Source organism: Ammospiza caudacuta, chromosome 4 (assembly GCF_027887145.1).
Source record: "Ammospiza caudacuta isolate bAmmCau1 chromosome 4, bAmmCau1.pri, whole genome shotgun sequence".
NCBI classification, from domain to species: domain Eukaryota; kingdom Metazoa; phylum Chordata; class Aves; order Passeriformes; family Passerellidae; genus Ammospiza; species Ammospiza caudacuta.
Window position 1 is genome coordinate 66380706 of NC_080596.1, and position 19802 is coordinate 66400507.

The following is a 19802-nucleotide window of genomic DNA, read 5'->3' on the forward strand; positions in this document are numbered from 1 at the left end:
CAAACAGCAGTGACGAAGGAAGAAAGTGTCTTTGGCACAGTATCAGGGATAAAATGCCTTTCTCAAAGGCATTTGTGTGATATCAGGCAGAGTGAATTGGAATTAGGATGAGGAATTGTGCCATTAACACCAGCAACAGATTAAATGCTGATGATTTTCCTTGTGTGTAAGGTGGAAGAAGACTATTTAGATATTGTGTGTTTATTGAAGCAAGAAGGTTAGAGATAAGATATAATCTAACCAAATCATGGAATGCAATATGGGAAGATAGTCAAGAGTTCCGGAGTCTGAATCAGTGGGTTTGTCTAATATTTCTAGGTACAATTACCCCCAATGCAAAACAATTACTGAATTTCAGAGGAGAACACTAGGTGAAGAGGCCCTGATCCTTCATTAGTTGAGTATCTGTAAAAACCAGAAAGGACACCTGCACATATTCAAAGTATTCAAGCAGCAGGAGGAAAACATTTCCAGCAATTTTGGAGCGTACAAATTGGGCACCAGGAATTGCATTTTCTTTGCACAGAAACAATTCAAATGGATTAAAATATTTAAATATTTTCTAGGTTTCCACTCCAAGTCTATGAGCACCTTCACTCCTTTGCTATTAAAAAAAAAACATGTCATTATGCTACAGTACTGTCTGTGAAATGCAGAAGTCTGTAATGAAATTTGTTTTTCTCTTTAGAGGTCACTCACTCTCAGCTCTTAAGAGTTGACTCTCTAGGGACAACAGTGGTAAAGACGAATGTGGACTACCTCCAAATCTCTACAACTTTGATTTTCACAAAAATTTAATTTTTTTTTAATTTATTTACTTTTTTATTTGGAATACATCAGCATTGTTGAGGGTGATCCTAAGAAATAACAGCACATTATGGGCCTGAATCCGAAATGACTAGAGAATATAATGGAGTTCTGTACAATACATTTGAGGGATGTCTTTGTAAGAATTCTTTTAAAGAAGGATTTTGGGGAGGAATTGGGAAAACCTAGCCACTCTACTGAAAGGGATAGAAGGGCAATGAATTCTACTATAGAATCTCTTCTTTTGCTGACTCAGTGAGGAAAGATTTGACATTCAAAGACAAATTAGAAAAGGGCATGGATCGTGCTACATAGATACTTCCTCTCAGTTATCAGCCACGTACAGGCAGCTTCCAACACATCTACCTCCAAGTGCATCTGAAAACAAGCAATCTCTTCTGGTGGATGTGGACAGAAGGCCTCTGTCAAAATATGAGTTTGAGCAAATACAGCAAAGCGGTTTAGCACAGGGAGGATTTGTCCCTGCAGAAATCGACACAAATTCCTTTAGGACAGGGGCAGCCACCCCAACCACACAGCTGGGATTGCCAGCAGATAGAATTAGGGAAACTGGAGGGTAACACTGTCGCCTAATGTAAACTCTTAAATCTGCTGTAAACACAGCAGTAACATTGGCACACAATAAAACTGGTATCTGTCACAGCACTCCCAGAAGCAGGTGTAGGGTAGGACAAGACACATGAGCGGATTTTTGTCATCTCTGTGAATTTGGTTTGAGGAAAAATCCAAGCTGGCAGAAACTGTGGCAAACAGATAGCATTCTAGTGATGGAGGGTAGCTGGAGTGATCCTGCAGGAGAGAATAATGGGAGATCAAGAGGAAGGGTCCAGTATGAAGTTCCTGCTATGTGTATAGTGCAACTTGGAGCAGCATTCCTGGATGCTTCAAGCTGGAAAGACCAATACCCACAAAAGCAATTTATTAGTAGGATTCTGACATGCGTATCTTTAAGAACATACATCCATCACTTTCAAAGACATGCTTTAGGAAATAGGACCTATTAGAGGTTTAAGTTTAGGGGCATGTCTCTTTCCTTCTTTAGCTGTGGGCTTAAAAATCAAAGCTTCACAAGTCTAATCTCGTGAGAGATCCTGAAAGAGAAAAACCTCTGCACATCATGGGGCTTCCCATAACAAACCCTCTTGGGTCTAGATGGAGCCCAGAAAGGCAGCTCAAGTACATCTGGACAGTGTTCACAGAGCTGCACATGCCAGGAACAGTTCTGTAAAGTGATGCTGATGGTCTAGCAGAGAATTAACCCCCTGTGGTCTATTACCTCTGATCATACTGGACTTGAACTGACCAATTTGGAGATCCTGACATGATTCCAGTTGCAGTGGAGTGCAGATTCCTGGAAATCATTTGTGTCTGTACAGGACGTAGCCAAATAGTCCTTCCCAGCCCAGCTCTGAAAACATAATACAGAGATGCTAACTAACTCTGCAAGAACTTCTTTGGTACAGTACAGTCATCTTCAACCAGAGCTCATAGCCCAGTAGGATCCCAGCTCACTCTTCCAGATCTGCTCCAGTATCCCTTCATCACTTTCTCTGTGTGCCTGTGTTCCTCTGAGAGAGAGGTTTGCTCTCTCTCAGAAGAGAGCCTAGGAGGAACATTAATACTGAGTGAAAGCTAATAAATCCCCCCCAGCAGCCACTAGCACTATGCAAAGGCATACATATGGCCTTGCAAGAGCTCACCCTGATCTGGCTGAAGAGCACTGTATCAGAGCTAACACACCCTCTCTGACCAGTTACAAAGGGACTAGAGCATCCCCCAAATGATAGCATTTCTTAGCTTCCTGGTCTTCTGTCTGGCTTTTGTCCAGTTGAGTTTTTAAAATTTTTTTAATTTTAATGTTCTTCTTCATCTCAGGTTTGGAGATAAATAAGTCTCCATGTTGGGATATACTACTTAAGGCAGCCTCTCCTTGGGTAGTTCCACAACATATTGGCACAACTGCAGCTCTGAACCTGTGTTGTTTCCTGGACTAGGAAAGCTCAGCAGGCCGTAGCTGCCTCCACCTGCCTGGGAGGAAGAGGAATCTGGCTAAAGAGCAGTGCTCACAGTCCTCCAAAGGAAAAGTAAGTTGGGTTTATCTTCACCCACAAACCCCAAGGACCAGCTCTTTTCTTCTTTCATTACCTTTGCTCCTTCCAAGGACTTCAAAGTGCACACCATAAAACTGGGATGGGCTGGTCACTACTACACACAGACTTCCCCCCTACTACAGGCTTTTTAGGCATTATCACAAAACAAGTAAATAAACACAGTGTTTAATAACGAAAGAAAAGGAAAAAAAAAAAAAAGAGTATGCGCCAGCATCACAACCAAGGAACTTCCCATGCCAGCTACTAAAAGGCCACATGGAAATACTGAAATAACCCTTAATTCATGATATGAGACTTTCAGGAGGGTTAGGTATCCAGTGACAATGTTTAAAAAGTAAATGCACAAAGAAGTAATATGCCTCCAGAACTGTAACAAAAAGATTGCATAGAAAGTTATGCATTATGGATGATTTAGCAATATCATAGATAGCAAAGGCTCCAGCAAAAAGAGTGAAATCATCCCTATCTTTCCATTTGTCGGCAGAATTTTAACAAGGGGCTCCTGGGAGCTCTTGGGGGCTCCTCCATGGCTCAACAGACAAATTAACTCATCAAAGGGAAGGTAGGGATGATTAACTAACAAGAGCCCCCTCCAGCCCATCACTGGTACATGGTTATTTCACCCAGATGGTGTTCACCTACCTGAAACTGGTAATGACAGTCTCAGATCGGATTTACAGAAAAACATAGATAATAAGGTGCCGCAAGAGTGACATGATAGGAGTTATTGGTCTGTGATGCTCCAGACTGCGCCAGAGGCAGCAGAGCTGTTTGTAATGTTAGTCTCTGTTTTGTAACATTATCCTCTCCACCCAAGAGATTTCCTGCTGCAAATGGGAGACTTGGTCTTCAGAGAAGCATTTGACCTGACCCTTCCTATAGGACAGTGGGATCAACAGCAAAGAAAATGACAAGATGTGGCAACACTCCCATCACATACAAGCAGAAGCACTTTGACACCCTTTCACTGGAAATGGATGAATGTTTCTGCAGTGCTAAGGCGAAAAATCCACAAGTTTTTTGGCTTTTTCCCAGATGCAATTGATGTGACAATTGCCAATGTTTTGCCTGATGTCTTCATACTAATGTGAAGAGTGATTGTTGGGCTTTTAAGGACAGTCAATACAGCCAAGAAAATCCACACCAGTCCTGGTGAGAGAAAAAACAGCAAAGCAAACACAAAGCCAGAAAAAGAATTTTAAAAATGCATGTTTCCCCCAGACAAGTGAAAAGTCTATTGCTCCTCTGTGTACGCCTGGAGGGTCAAATGCCTAACAGAGCACCTCCAAGCAGAGGTCAGGAAGCATGCACTTATGTTTTGTTTATGAAAATAATTGCATATGCATCCATTTCAACCTGACAACCTTAAAGTTCCACTAGTCCAACAATAAGCCTGTGAAAATGGACAAGCTCAGTACCTGTGGAAACTAAGATTAGGCCAAGTAGGTTTTCTTATATGAAAATTTGTCATGAAAATCAAGGCCAGACTGCGAACCTTTAACTGCCACCCATCTTCCTCTGAAAACTAGCATTTGGCAATAACAGGCTTCTAGCTATATAGAAGCAGGTCTCAAAGAAATTCCTTAGTTGCTTAGGACTATGGGCTAAGATTTTCAAAATAGGATCAGAAACTCCTTACCAGTATTAATAAAGTAATTTCAAGGAGGGAAGAAGCAGCAGCAGAGGAACACAGAAATATTTCCTCAGCTTCTTGTTCCATGTAGCTCCTGAACAGGCTGGGTTGGGCCAAATGGCCTCGAGATCCCTTCCCACTTCATCCACTCTGATTCTGCAAAGCCCTCCCCTGCTCTAAGTTCATTCTTGGTCCTTTACCACCCACACTGTCACCTGCACTACCTGGCTGCCTATGCCTCAACCAGAAGCCCTCTTAAAGTAGATACCAACAGACCAAAGATCCTGTTCATTGGTCTCAACACACACGGCCTGGTAGAGTGGAGAATAACACTACTAGATCTACCTAGCCAAGTGATACATATTTACAAGCAAAATAACCCCAAAAAACAGCCCCTAATACTAGAAGAGTTCTAAAACTCTTGTAATACCTGTTTTTCACGTCTGGTCACTGACTGCCCTGTGGAAATGTGCAAACCTGCAGCATTCTCACCAAAGCACAAATTCCACTGAGATGTCTCGCTTCCATAACATTTATTACCTAAGGTCTCTGATGCACCTCCTGAGTCATTACGTAACTGCTTATACAGCAACATGGGAGAAGAAAAGCTGGATTTTTGCAAAGGTTTTGGAGTACTTTGAGAAAGAATTTTCTGTCCTCCAGGAGAAACTACCTTTCCCGGAGAAAACTCCCATTGTTTCTTTTAGCAGCTTATGTTGAAGTCCCTCTGACCAACCCAATCCTCCAGATAATCATTACCACCACCTCCCTGACAAGAGGCGAGAAATTTTTTACCCAATTTCTCTATTTTTATTCAAGTCTATCTCCTGTAGGAGAGATGTGCAGTCCCTCACACTGTTTGATGGCGGCCCCTCCAAACCCTGATAAGATTTTGTATTATTGAGCCTTCAAGGAGCAGCTATGGCAATAGCCAGAAGTAGAAGTTCTCCCTGCCCATTTGACACCTCCAGCCCTATAATATGCCTGGAAGGGATGATCCTCCTAAACTCTGTGTGATAAGCTGGATGGCTGCAAGCATTTCAGGCAACTAAAACCTGTCATAAATCAACAAGGCAACAACACTTGCCAGAGGCTGCCACCGTGGCTCCTCACTGAAAATACTCTTCTTCTGATTATTGTCTTAGTGATTAGAAGTACCCATTATGGACCAGCACCCCATTGTGTTACTCACAGTAAAGCACAAAAGCACAGATGTGTGTGAGGAAATGGAAGTATTATTCTAATGCATCACACGGCTCACGCTTCATGACAACACCAAAATCTCAATAGGTTTTGGGTTTGTGCTTTCATAAACAAAACCCTGTGATTACTGCATGTGGTAAAAAGCAAACTCCAATCATGGCCCTTCAGACTCATCACCGCCACAAAGTGCTAATTAATTTCTCAATCATTACGAAGCAAGACTGTGGCTCTGTTGTGTCAGAACGGAAAATTCAGCGAGAGCAACCAGCTATGTGTTGCAAAGGGGATGATTTCCACCGAGACCTGAACCCATCCTCCATGGCTGAGTGTGCCTGTGCACACAGTCACAGCTCCATGCCTGCCAAGGCTGCAGCCCCACTTACAAAGGCACCGGGATCCTGTACGCACCTGCACAAAGCTACCAAAATAAAAATTAGACACTGGAGAAAGAGGCCTATAAAGCTGGCAGGGGGCACTCCTCCAGAAAGGCTGCAAATTTCCAGTGCATCTGAGGATTACCCACAGTAGTACAACAAAAGCTACAAATAGGCAAGTTTTCACAGACCCACATAAACTCTTCTTTGTATTTTTTCCCTGTTCACAGGGAAAAAAACCAGTTCATCATGATTCAATACCAAAACTTTCTCCCTGCACCAAATATGCTCTGTGCAATTTCCTCCTCCTGACCTACACATGCACAATAGGTTAGCAGCACTAAGGAAAAAGAATTCCTAAATGAAGACTTGTGATAATTTTATCCTTCTGTAATGGCATGGGCCAGAGTTAATGTTAAGGGGGATGGGGCAGCAGGGGAAGAGCACGCCAGGGTTAAGATGGACCGTTTAGTAGCAATTAGCAATGATGCACTGAGCAAAAATAGCAACAATGAAAAAAACAAGAAAAGAAGTTATACTAGAAACACAACCATTAACGGAAATAAATTTAATTTAACCAGTTAGCATTTTTCTGTGAAAGGCAAACTTTCTGTTGCTGTTGGTAAGCCAAGGGGGAATTAAAAAACCAGAAAAATCTTATCAGAAATATTTACTTCCCACTAGCAATATGTCTGGGATTGTTTTTCTAACAAAAGACAGAGCTACTGTCCCACATTTTCATGACCCTCTCTGCAGTTCCAGGGAGAAAATATTTAGTTCAACATTATCGTAAGCTAGAATATGGCTCTATTTATGTGACAAGTTGACAACATACAATTTCATGCTTGTTGAACTGATCTGTGTTATATATTCACTGTGAATATTATGAAGCCTCACCATTATAAATATGAAACAGTATACACTTATTCAAAATAACTCCAGCAGTAGCAATTTATAGCTCGGTTGTTTGTGCACTTATGAAGTCCAAACGCCACCTTAAGAAGCTGCATCTCACTAAAACAGATGTGGAGTGTGACTGTGACCAAAGTGGATTTAAGATGACCTCTGTGAAAGGAGGCTATTACATTTTTGTTTGTATGGCAGCTGACACCAGTTCATATTTAGCTCTGTAGCTAGTGGGAACACAGTGTAACACAGTGTCCTCAAGGGCTGGTTTTAACATAGGCCAAGACATCCATCTAATGACCTAATTAGCTTACTACTGTTCTTTCTTCCCTCTCAGAAAAAGCACAGGTGCTCTACAGAACAGCAGCACAGTGAGCATCTCAAGCCATGGCTGCTCTAGGTGAAATGTCTCCTTAATGGGACTGTGAAGTGGATCAGTCACATTTTCTTGATTGCACGCCTGGGGAACAGCCTTGATGGCCACACACATCATACAATAAACTCTCAAAGCAATTGGTTTTTTGCTCTGTCGGGACTTCATTCCTCCCTGAAGGTTTCAACCGACATGCCAGGTAGTTCTTGCATTAAAGCATTGTAGTTTGTCCAAGCAGGAATGAAAAAAGGAGCAGCAGCCCACCTTGGTAACACTAGATACAGAGAATTTGCATAAACTCTTTCCAATTACATAGCAGCTGGTTTGAGTAAAATAAATTCCACTTACTGCTTGAGCCTTATTAAATGTCAGCATAGCTAATCATAGATTATCGTTTACATATATCATCCCACATAGACAGGATGTCATTGTGCTGGTCTCCTCTTTAGCAGATGTAGAGCCTGAGTCAGGCCAGACACACCGGTAAAGGTAATGCATTCAAACACACAAGAAATGTGACACTGCTCCATTAGGAATATAAAAAGTCCATCACTTTTGTCAAGTGTCTGCTATTTTCTTTCCCTGGAAATGAAGGTCTTCTCCTAGTTTCACAAGTAGGCTTTATGATACACTGTTACCTTTTATCATCCTTATAAAGTTCCCTAACCCAAATCTGCATCTTTTGCCTTTTATGTTTATTGTTGTATTAAACCTATGACGTTGTCTGTTTCACTACTAAATCTATCCCATAACCACATACTGTACATTCATTTCTCTAGGACCTCAGTAGCTCTTATCTGCTCACTTTTATGATCTCTTATGAACTGTTAGGAATAGCAACTTGCAGGAATGTTTGTAAAGTCATCTCAGACTGAACTCAGCCTTCCTCTTTTTTTTTTTTTTTTTTACCATACAATGATACTCTCTGCAATGAAATCCAATTTGCCATAAAACCAGTTCATTACAGGCTGCATTTTAGAAGGACACAAGTTCCGAAATACCCAAATGCATGTGCTTATCATGTAAAACATTCAATCTGCATGAATCTGAATTTCAAAAAAGCCTACTTATTAGAGCAGGAAAGTACATGTTGATACGACTTGGTCCTGTGCTGCTTCCAGATTCACCAGTATGCTCTACACCCCTGCCCAGAGCTATTTTGTTCATGCCCTCCAGGGCCTCAGACAGGCTGCTATGTGGTGCACACAATCACAGTCCTTTCAAGCACTTTGATAAGCTTTATTCTGCCATTATGCCATCTAGAACATTAAACACAATGTTTAAGTTCTATGTTAAATCACGGTCAGCTCCTATTAACTGTTCCAAGCTCCTCATTTTTATCAACAGTTACTTTATTAAATCCTTAATAATATAGATGGAATAGTTAGTTAATTTGTGTGTTGAGCCATGGATGTTAATTTGTAAACATAATAACATACTGCAATCATTTGCATAATAGCATTTTAATCTTTTTAGTAAAAGCTGTAATTCCCTACAAAGTACGCTGCAGTAGAAACTAAGTGACTATTGGTAATAATAAAAAAGGCCTTAAAATTCTGATCCTATTATAGTGTTGGAACATACCCAAACTGCTACCATAATCTCTGAAATGTTACTGTTCTCTGATTTAGGTGTCTGTGTCAAGAATAAAAATGAAGTATAACTGGTAGCAGTAGACTATTTCCTAAATGTAATTTAGTATTCACTAAGCACCAGCACTTTGCAAATAGCTCTGAGGCTTTCCTTCAAAGTTCAGAGCTCTAGTTATGCATATTGTGTGAGGTACACCATGCAGCTCACCTCCAGCCTCTGTTGTGCTGAATAGATGGCTATGATAAATCATGCTGATTTGGCACTGAAGGGCATCAGCCATCAAGGATTTGACTACCACGTCTTTTTTTTTTTTCCCTGAGATTGTATCTCCTTGAACTGCCTGCCCTGGGCTACTAGTTTTGGAGAAAATTAAAAAGTGGAAAAAATGCTAGGGAAGGCTACTACAGAAAGTCTATATAGGCTCAGTTCTCTGGAACCCATTAACACCAGTCACAAGACTGGCAAAGAAAACATTGGTGGTTGTTTAAAAGTCAGGCCAAGTCATTTTACGCAAGATCTGGTAATTCATTAATCAATCTGGCTGCACACCTTGAATGAATAACCTGTTATGGTGAAAGAGACTGGCAGCACCACAGAACATGAGGGATTTTATAATCTGAACCAATGCAAATTACCCTGGTGATGTTTAAGGCTTCCCTCAACACTCATCTTCTCCCTGATACAACCCCTTCCAAATAAATAAGAAATCATTTATCTCCATGCATTCCCCTGCTGCCAGGGGAAAGACAGTCTGCATTGCATTGTGTATTTCTTTCTCTCCTCACATTCTCGTTGCTTGTAATACAGCCCTCTTTGGCAGTCTACAAAGAAATCTAGTTATCTTTTCAGGCTTTCCAAATTTGTGGCACATAGAATGGCCTTGAGAAGTAATGTGGGATACACCTATATAAAACAATTAAAAACAAAGTCATCAAACACTGTAAGCATTGCTTTGGAACATAGATTTATGTAAATAAATTAAACCCGCATTAGGGCAAGCAATGTGGGTTTTCTGAAGTCTTTTTGAAAGCTAAAAAAAATGTTTTGCCCAAGACAAGATTTATGTTTTTACACAGGTTCATTGTAGTTTAACAGGTTATTGCCTATCTATAGGCTGAATTTTCTCTTACCATCAGCTGAGTTATTTGTAAAAAATACCAACAAAGAGAAACGCCCACTGTAGCTATCTTCCCTCTCCATAATGCTAGGCATGGATCATAAATAATTTTAAATATGACTAATCTTACATGATACGGTACAGTATATTTCAAGAAGCCTCAAGGGACAACATTTTTCATGAACAAAAAGCCTTCTCACTCATGGCACACCAAGTTGTATGTTTGTGCACAATTTCACATAGCATTGGCTTTGAGAATGAAAATTTAACCATTTTGATTTTCTGAAAGTAGCCAAATTACATTTTTTGAAAACAAAATTTTTAAAGACTAGTTCTTCACAAAAACAAATCATAAAAGTGAATGGTCCAGCAAGCCATCTAAACAACTGGTCTTGAGTGACTTGTTAACTATTTACTTACATGAACTTGTGTCAATAGACAGCAGCCTGAGGGGCAAAAACTCCTTCATTTCATCATTTCAAGCAACAGGCAAACAAAATTAGGTGAAAAACAGAAGTGATTGAGCTGTGAATAGAAAAAAAATCACCTAATTCATAATGTACATAAGTACAAACACTGGTAAGAAGAGCCTCTGTGCTGGGGCAGTGCAGGCTTGACTGGGGACTCGTATCGGTGACACTGGCAGGTGAGCAGGAGGATGCAGTGATGAATTGGGTGTGTCTGCAAAATATTGGTGTGCTCTAATCCTCCAGTGAAGGCCAGGATCTCATCACACCTAAGCGGATGAGAACAGGGATTTATACTTGACACTTACATATTATCTGGACTAATTGGACCTTTATCTCACTTGGCTCCTGGTTGCCACCATAACTATTAATAATTTCTAGTCTGTGAGACTCCCAGTGCCACTAAGCTTGTGGGTGCTCAGCCCAAGTGAGCTTTCAGGAACATGATTTGCAGAAAGATTGAAAATTCACTTTATGAAAAACAAACCTTTCTTTAAAAAAAAGTGCATCAGAGATAGAAACTTTGTAAAGGGCTTTTGGACACTGTTCCTCACATAGACAATGCCACATGTACTGCATTAATACTTCAAAGGAGAGTGTGTTTCATTCAAGGCTAGATTTGGCAATGTACTGTACAGCTTGTGCAGGTAATGCTGCTCGTGTACTTCCCATCATTTGCTTGTCATTCTGATTCCTTCCTTTCCACTCCAAATAGGCTGTATTTCTATTTTTGTATGACAATGCCTCATCTGGAAGCTTAAGTCAGATGAAACATACTACTCTCACAATGACAAGAGAGAAATAAAAATTTTAAAAGGCAAAAAAATATATTATTTTCTTTTTTTATAAAGCTATTGAGGATCAATATGGAAAAATCTAGTGATTACCAAATGAGAAACTGCAAAAAACTTCCATTCTCTCAGCTAAAACAAATAGTTCCTCACAGAGTATGTGAGATAGTCTCTGGAGGAAGAAGACATCTTCTTCTGATCTTGAGCACCCCCAGTCGTCACATTACTGAGCGGCAGAGGCAAGAAATAGTGCAAAGTATCCAGCTGCACAGTGGAGAATGGGGACAGGGTTAATGCACAGCAGGAGAAAATAACTGTTTCACTCCCATCTTCCTAGGCCAAGCAACCAAGAAATGTAAATACAACACTCTGAAAAGCTGAAAATAGTCTAATTTTGCACTGCAGTATTGTAAAATACCATTAGGGCACAATTTGTCCCTACAGGTAAGTATGGGCCAAGCTGTGATGAGACAGCAATGCAGCCTGCAGCTGAAGTCAATGAGTGTGAGGAGAGAAAACAACAGAATTTGTGTGTCAGGAAAGAAGCAGCATATTTCATTTCCAAACTATTATTTCTGACCTATTACTTGCTGTGTAGATTAATTCCCCCAGCTGTATTGCCCCTGTCTCTCCACACATATTCCCCTGTTTCTTCACACCGGGGCAGCTCATCCTCAGACAGACCCAAACTTGCCCATGAGATGTTGCTCCTGTCACCATCTCCCAGTGAGGTTAACTTCCAGCCTATCTGGTCATCCTGCAGTTTGCAACACACTTCGATTTCCAGCACAGGAATTGTTTCCTACACAAGGTCTGCAGGGGAACAGTCACTACCTATCTGAGACAGCTCTATACTCAGCAGCTGTGGCCATCAGAGCAGACAGGCAGCAACACACGGGACAAGAAACAAAGCCAAGTTCCACTGGTTTTACTGGAATAATTTGTATGCTTACATTTGGTAAATACGTAATCGCATTACTTATGTCGAACTTACACTTTGAAAGTCTGCATCTTCAACTGACTTTTCCTAAAGGAAAATGCTTCTGCATTTGGTTTTTGATGAATGTGGAAAAAATATGTGTCCTCAGTGATGAAAAAAGCAAAACAAGTCTCCATCACAGTTGCTGCAGACGTGGACCCTGCCCCCCTGCCGCCACCAACATGCCCTACCCTGCCTGAGGCAGTACAACTGCAATTCAAGAACCAGACAGGATTTGGAAACTTTGTAAAACAAAGTGTGGAACATTATACAACTAAAGAAAAAAAGAGGGCCTGAGCACAAGGCTTTGCAGAGCTGATTTGATTAAAATAAAATTAATTCCAAGTTACTTGGATTTAAATTACAGAAACTAAACAGAGAAGACCAGTTTCTGCTATCAGTTACACTGGTTTAAATCCAGAGCAATTCATCTGCATCAGGAAGATCACTGTGAGTTTAGAGCTGTATATAAAGAAAGGAGAATTTTATTCAGGACATCACATCCTAGGTAAGCATTTTACTATACCATTTCAGTTAATTTTTTCCAGCCTTTAAAATTCTACCATGATAATCCGGGGCTTTCCGGAACCAGCGGGCTAGCTGTACTTCCTGGAGCTGTACTACTTGGTGTGTGAGAAACAGCACCCATAGCTTGCTTTTGTACAAGGTCTTCCTGCCAGCTAATCAATTTATTGTTCAATTTCCCAGTCAGTGAACGATCTATGGCCTCTCCTATCAACAAGGAGGGAAGGAGGTTAGAGTTTAGGAGGGGCACGGCTGCCCGAAACCACAAGGTGGAGAATTATGAAAGCTTTACACAACAAAAGAAAGAAGACCCGAGACAGAGATAAAGAGACAGTAACCCTCCTCTCAGACACCCTAACCCCCAATGCACAATTGGAAAGAAAACAATTAAATCTCTCCTATCACCCTCTGACTTTTACTTTTAGATTGCTCTCCACCAGGAGATCTATGAAATATCAGAACGCAGAGCTGGTCCCTGAGTTACTGACAGCCCTCACTGCCTTCCCTGCCACACTCACCCTTCCTCTCCCCTGAACATAAACAAATCACAGACCTCTCAATTTGTGTGCAGGTAACTTGCACAGTAAGGCTCTGAGTGGTAAAAATCTTTACGAGAAATGTTCCAGCTACTCATCAGCTAGCTGCTGTGAAGCACTCTGCTTCTTGCCGAGGAATTCAAGTGGAAGACAACAAACAAGCTTCAACTCCTGTTTTGCTCTGTAGCTGACAATAGTGCAACTCCTCATCATGACACCACAGGGCAGTATGCTCTAGGTACTCTTTAGCTGTTTCCTCTCCAAGACCACAAGTTTCATTTAAATCTTTTTAAGGCTTTCCCCCCCTTCAGATCTCAGGTCTGGTTTTGATCATGATGATTAACAGAACCAGTCAGAACCCATAATACACCAGCAGTTTTTTTGTCTCTTAATGGTGGAAAAATAGTAAACTGTTGTCCACCAGGCTAATAAAAAAAAAAAAAAGAGAAGAAAACTGAAACCAGAAAAAAAAAGCAAGCAAGGACTTTGCAACATGCACTTGCATCACCTTGCCTTACCTCGAATATATTGGCGGGTTCATTGCTGTACTGATTGGAGATGATCTCTGACTGGTCGCTGTACCACTTGAGTCCCCCCAGAAAGCTGTCTGCATCCAGGTCATTCACATCTAGTTCAGAGAGGTCAAGTTCTGGGAGATCTGGGCAAAGAGGCTGGTCTTCACCAACCAGAGCAGCGCACTGCAGGATACAGCAACACAGAAATAGTTTCATTAATTACCAGGAATCTATTAACTAATATCATGTGATAAGAATTAAGCCACGGCACAGGGTCACTAGGCTTGACTTTGTTTTCTGAGAAAAGAAACACCTAGTATTTGGTCACTGTTAGCTCTAACATAGGTATGTAAAGGGGCAGAGAAAACAGCAGGGCATAAGCTGCCTTCTCTATCACATCTCTGTCCAGGAAAGATGACCTTCCTTCTCCCTATACCATTTGATAATTATCATATTCAAAGCTTTCAATCCAACAGCAGAGGCCAAAGCATGGCCTTATTCTCCTTTCAGAGTGAACCAGTGCAGGTAGAAGTTACAGATGAATACCTCTGGGCAAGGTCTGTCATGCATTTCCTGATACATTCAGGTTAAAGAGGCACAGCCTGTTACAGCCTTCAGCCCTGGAGGCTAGCTCAAGCTGGAGACGGTCACACTTTCACTTCTACAGAAACCTCACTGTAATCCTTACAGCCACTCATGACGGTGGCTACCATATGGGCATTAAAGAGTATGGGTTAGTGATGCTGATCTTTTCCTGATGCACAAACCACAGCCACCCAGTTTTGCATTAGGTCCCAGCAATCAAAGTATGGCGGGAAATATCCCTATATTCTCCTCTCAGTGATAAGCATAGTTAGTTCATGCAGCCTTTCACCTGCTTGGTGTGAACACATCTATTATCCTGGCTGGTTTCCTAAATATCCCCAGAAAGAAGCTGTACTCAGAGAACCAAATGGATTTTCCTCTTCTAGCAGCCTCTGATTCAGTAATCCTGAAAGAGGGTCTGTGAAACATTTTGGTTGAGGCAGTAAACAAAGTCTAGTCTGCAGGAATCCTCTTCAGCAGTGCAAAATGTTTTTGTCTGCACAACTAAGAAGAGAGTGAGGATAAATAAAAACAAACCTAGAGTAAGCATCCTTTTATATGCCAGTATGAAGCTAAGATAGGGTATTGACTGACCTACTAAGGAAGAAAAAATTAATAACATACATCCACTTCAACACAGCAATTGAAATGTTAGAGTATCCACCAAAACTATTTCCTAATTATAGAAAACATGTAGTAACAGTTTGGCAAATAGCTGAGTCCCATATGTCAATGCTGCTCAATTAAGCAATTCCTACTGCACTGCTCCGTGGATCCTTGTAACTCATCCCTGAACATCTACGTCGATACGGGCACACTGCAAAGCACACGTGGAGCTGCACAGGCACCTGAATGGTTAAAAGCCATCTAAAGTCAACTGAGTCTAAGGGCATCTACCAGATTTTAGCACTGGGTTAAGGATGGCCAACAGCAGGATCCTGTCACCTCCACAGCTCCCGTCAGTTGTCTGGGTGGTTTGAATGATTTCCCAACTTCTGTTTGGACTGAAGTCAATGGAGAAAGTGCCGCTTTCTGAAGGCAGATGTGTGCAGGGCACTAACAGCGCCCATGGATGTGAGTCGCTCAGTGCTGGTTGTGTCACTCTTGCAAGGACCGCCTTGAACAACAATGCAAGCGAGAGCTGCTGAAGGTGCACCTCATTGATGGCTTTGTCCCTGGAACCTCCGTGGGTCTGCAGTGCACGGGCTGGATGCAGCACCGCAGCCCTGAGCAAAGATTTTGTCTGTTGGCACAAAGACTCGGTGCAGCTGGTGTGAGCTATAATTTACCAGACAACTTCTACGTCTACCAGGACACTACAAGATAATCATAGAGTAGGCCAAGGGGCAAGGAAGCTGAGAGGCTGCAAAACGAGGCTCTGAAATTGCAGTTGCTTTTCTTCCTATATTTAAGGGGCCGTAGAACCATAAGAAGTCAAAATCCCACTTAAGTAATGTTAACTTTTTTTCTTTTATCTGAATTTTTTAACATTATTTTGAGTGTAAGACACAAAAAAAACCCCCAAAACTTGACAGTTTCCTCTTCTTTAGTGCGAGACACAACCTTCTGGCAGCAATCTTATAATACAGAGATGACCTTTTTTGATGCTTGGCCAAAATCTCTGATCTCATTAAAGGATAATCTAGTTTTTGACTGAAAAGGTAGATTCTCAGCATCATTCTCAGGTTTGTGTTCTGGAGGTCAGTAGCTTATAACTGATGCCATAGACTTCTAAAGTATCCTGCTGATCTGTTACTGCTTTCATTTATAAAAATAGCTTCACCCTGTGAACCACCTACTTAAACATGTTTACTTTTGCTAATCTGCATTTTTAAGTTCCTACAGTGGGCTTTTGAAGCAACATAAACAATGGTATTAAAAGAAATCCTGCTTATCGCAGCCTCCATTTACCTATAGAGACTGCAATGTCACCTAAAAATGTAATTGCTGAAATGAAGTATATATGCCTTGCCAATGTTGACATGATAATAAAATCAATGTTTTTGAATATGACATTATACTTCTGAGCACACAGAGCACATTAATATGAGACACATTAGCAGCAAGTGCTCCTGTTATTAATTTATATTTGGCCTTTGGATGATGCCAGATTTAACACTCCAAGTCCTAAAACTGTCCTCATCTGACACACTGATATTTGCTGTTTGCCTATACATATGTAACAGGTGCACCTGTATTGGTAGCACACATTTTAATGTCTTCCCACTGTTATTTGATATGATAGTTATTCCATAACTATAGCCCTAATTTTACAGTAACATTTAGGAGGATAAAGCAGTCACTAAACACAAAAGGCTAATTACTGTGTGTTATTTCACTCCAACAGACCTTTTTTCTCTTAGTTCAGATGCAAACAGTAAATTAGCTTAACTGCACTGATGGTAATGAATCATTATAATTAAGTATAATTCTCCATTAACCTTTTGGCTGTTTTTGTGCCTTTGAAGGTAAATTAAAAAATAATAAGAAGAAGACTGGACTTTTGCCATATTAATTATATTAATGAAAATATAATCTTTGTTTTATTTTTAACAAGTTTTACAAAGTGCCAAGGGGATGAACTCAGGAAAGAGAGACTTTACAAAATATGTGTCATGTGGATTCTCTCTATCAATCTTCACAACCTTACTGTACATCACCTTCATTAAGCTGCGAAGCACTGGGGATGCAGATCAGCTACAGTGATGCAGGCCTTTATTAAACAACACGCCGTCCTGTCATTATGTGAGCGAGAATATAATACATTTAACATTGACAGCAAATATTAATGATTCAAAGAATGAAAGCTGCCTCCAGTGCTTGCTGCCTGCATTATTTTAGCTCAGTAAAGGTGATCCCCTGAGCCAAAGCAGCACGCAGACGCTAGTGTTGCTACAGGAAGTGCAATGCAGGAGCACACTGGCAAAATCCTACCCACAGTTAATCCATCCACCACACAATTAATATTAAGATCAAACTCTTTTTTTGGTTCTTTTTTTTTTTCTCTCTGCACTATGAAACAGTCATTGACATAAATTATCTATTCTGTTACTAGCTTGAAATTACTGCAGGAACTCTAGTGATTAAAATAAATCTTCACTATTTCCATATAAGCTGGTTCTTCAATCAGTTCCTAGCAGCATTAAGAATAATACACGATGGAAAAATGAAGCTATGGCAGCTGAGACCCATGCTACAAGCCAGACAACAACCCACAGGATACTCCAGCTACTCAGAAACAATTAGGACTTTGGAGCCAGAAAGTCATCCACTTACTGCCTTGACTCATAATAGCTACAGGACATATGAATTATCCATATCTATTCCACTTTACCAAGAAATCAAAACAAGATAAGACCAATTACAATACGCAAACAGAAATTTGTGGATACAATGGCAAGCTGCAAATATTTAAAACATGACAAAATTACTTGAGAATCCACACACATGCTCTGCCAGATAGGAAAAATTTACTGGAGAGCATAGAAACGGTTCACTTTAGATGGGTAGCTCAGCTCCCTACAGCATGAACATTTTATTTAAAAAGCATTGCCTGTAACCTGTTTTTCCCTCCCCCATTGCCCAAGGGAAGCATTTTAAGCACTTATTCCAAGCCTGAATCCAGAGGATTAGTTCCTTTGAGCAGGTCTGCATTTGGGATTCCTCTTCATGGGGTCCAAAGAAAGTTTGCCTCGCTTCGCAAGTTGCCCAAACTTTCAGGTAATGCTCCATTTTGCTGAATGCAAATATGCAGAAATCCTCAAACCACACATTATACTCCAGAGATTACCACGGGGCTGCTTGCCTTTTTTATTTTTTCCTTTATGAATTGTAGCCAGCAGAAGCTGTGGATTTGATGTATTGCCATCTATTTTTACACAAGCAGCAGCAGCGGCAGCAGCAGCAGCAGTTCACAGTCCTGCATAAACTCTATTCTCATGGTTCATCCTGTTGTCTCTGCTGTACATGGAATTTAACCATTTCTTGGATTACTCAGATTGACTGCAAACCCTGCTCTACGGGGCATTAGCTACAGCGTCAGTATTCCAACACCACAAGTAGCAGGGAAACGTCTCCTTCCAGAAATCTCTTTTAAAAGCATCTAAAGCCAAACAACAGGGTATTCATTCCTGTGTGCGTGTTTGCATTCTGCAGCTGATAAACAAGGAAAAAACCTTCGACAGAGCACAGTGAAAAAAGGAATCAAAATATGAATCCATGAGTTGATTATAACTTTTTTTTTTAAGAAATATTCATCTTATTCTAAATAAACATGGCATTTTTCCAACCAGGCCAGTGAACGCCACTGGAAATGCCACTTCAGACACCGATTCATATCAATATCTTAGAGCATAAATATTGCATATGACGGGAAAGCGAGCCGGAGGCACATGAAAATAGTTTCCAACTGCAGGAGATACTATACTGATGACAGGAGCTCAGCTTTGATTTGCTCAAGGCATCGCAGAGTAACCTTAAAATAGCAAACTTAGCGGAGTTGAGATAAGATAGGGACTTGTTTGCAAAGTGCGCTGCCTCGGCCGTCCTGCCGGGGCCCCGCCGAGCCCACGGCCCCGCCGGCTGCCGGCACCCACGGCCGCCCACGCCGCGCTCCGCTCACCTCGAGATCGCTCCATACAGAGTCCTGGTTGCACATGTCCCACGCCATCCAGCTGCGGAGCGACGGCAGGAAAGCTGGCAAACTACAGTCCAGAGGCAGGCAGGCAGGCAGCAGACACTCATGCAGGCAACGAGACCCTCTCTGAGAGTGAACCGAAGGCACCTGTCTTACTACTGTTCCCCGTCACATGACAAAGCTATTAAAAAGTAGGCTGGGCTGTCACTCATCCAGCCTTCTGGAGCCGCTGCTCCAGCCCGTGACGTCAGCCAGGGGCAGACCCAGCCTGAAGTGAAGTAAATCTTCGCAAAACCCGCTCAGACCCCGGCGGCCGCGGCAACACGCTGCGATTCAAAGCACATTTCCACGCCACACCCCCGGAACGCCGCTCCTGCCGTAGCACAGCTCCTATCCCTCCCCATCTTGTTTAATCTCTTAGCTTGCTTCCTTTGTCTTCCCCCCAGAGCCCAGCACACAATAGGCAGAGCTGCGCTTATAAGAAAGAAAAAGTGAAGGGACTCGGAGCCGAGCCACAGCCTGCGTGCTCTGAGCAGCCCGAGCGCCTCTCCCGTGCCCGCACCGCTCCCCCGCCTCTATGGGAGAGGCTGTCCCAGAGTTCGGCAAAAGTTACACCACCTCCCAACCCTT

The 19802-nt window shown here is 41.6% G+C and overlaps 1 protein-coding gene across 1 annotated transcript in view; it reads right to left on the minus strand.

Moving 5' to 3' along the window:
• Positions 1 to 19298, minus strand: part of PPARGC1A (PPARG coactivator 1 alpha) — a 68742-nt gene extending 49444 nt beyond the window's left edge. Inside the window, exons 1-2 of the mRNA XM_058803956.1 lie at positions 19158 to 19298; positions 13955 to 14134 (exon numbers count right to left, since the gene is read on the minus strand). Of these exons, the coding sequence (XP_058659939.1) occupies positions 13955 to 14134; positions 19158 to 19205 (228 nt within the window). The 5' untranslated portion in view covers positions 19206 to 19298. The remainder of the gene's footprint in view (positions 1 to 13954; positions 14135 to 19157) is intronic.
• Positions 19299 to 19802: the final 504 nt, after the last annotated feature.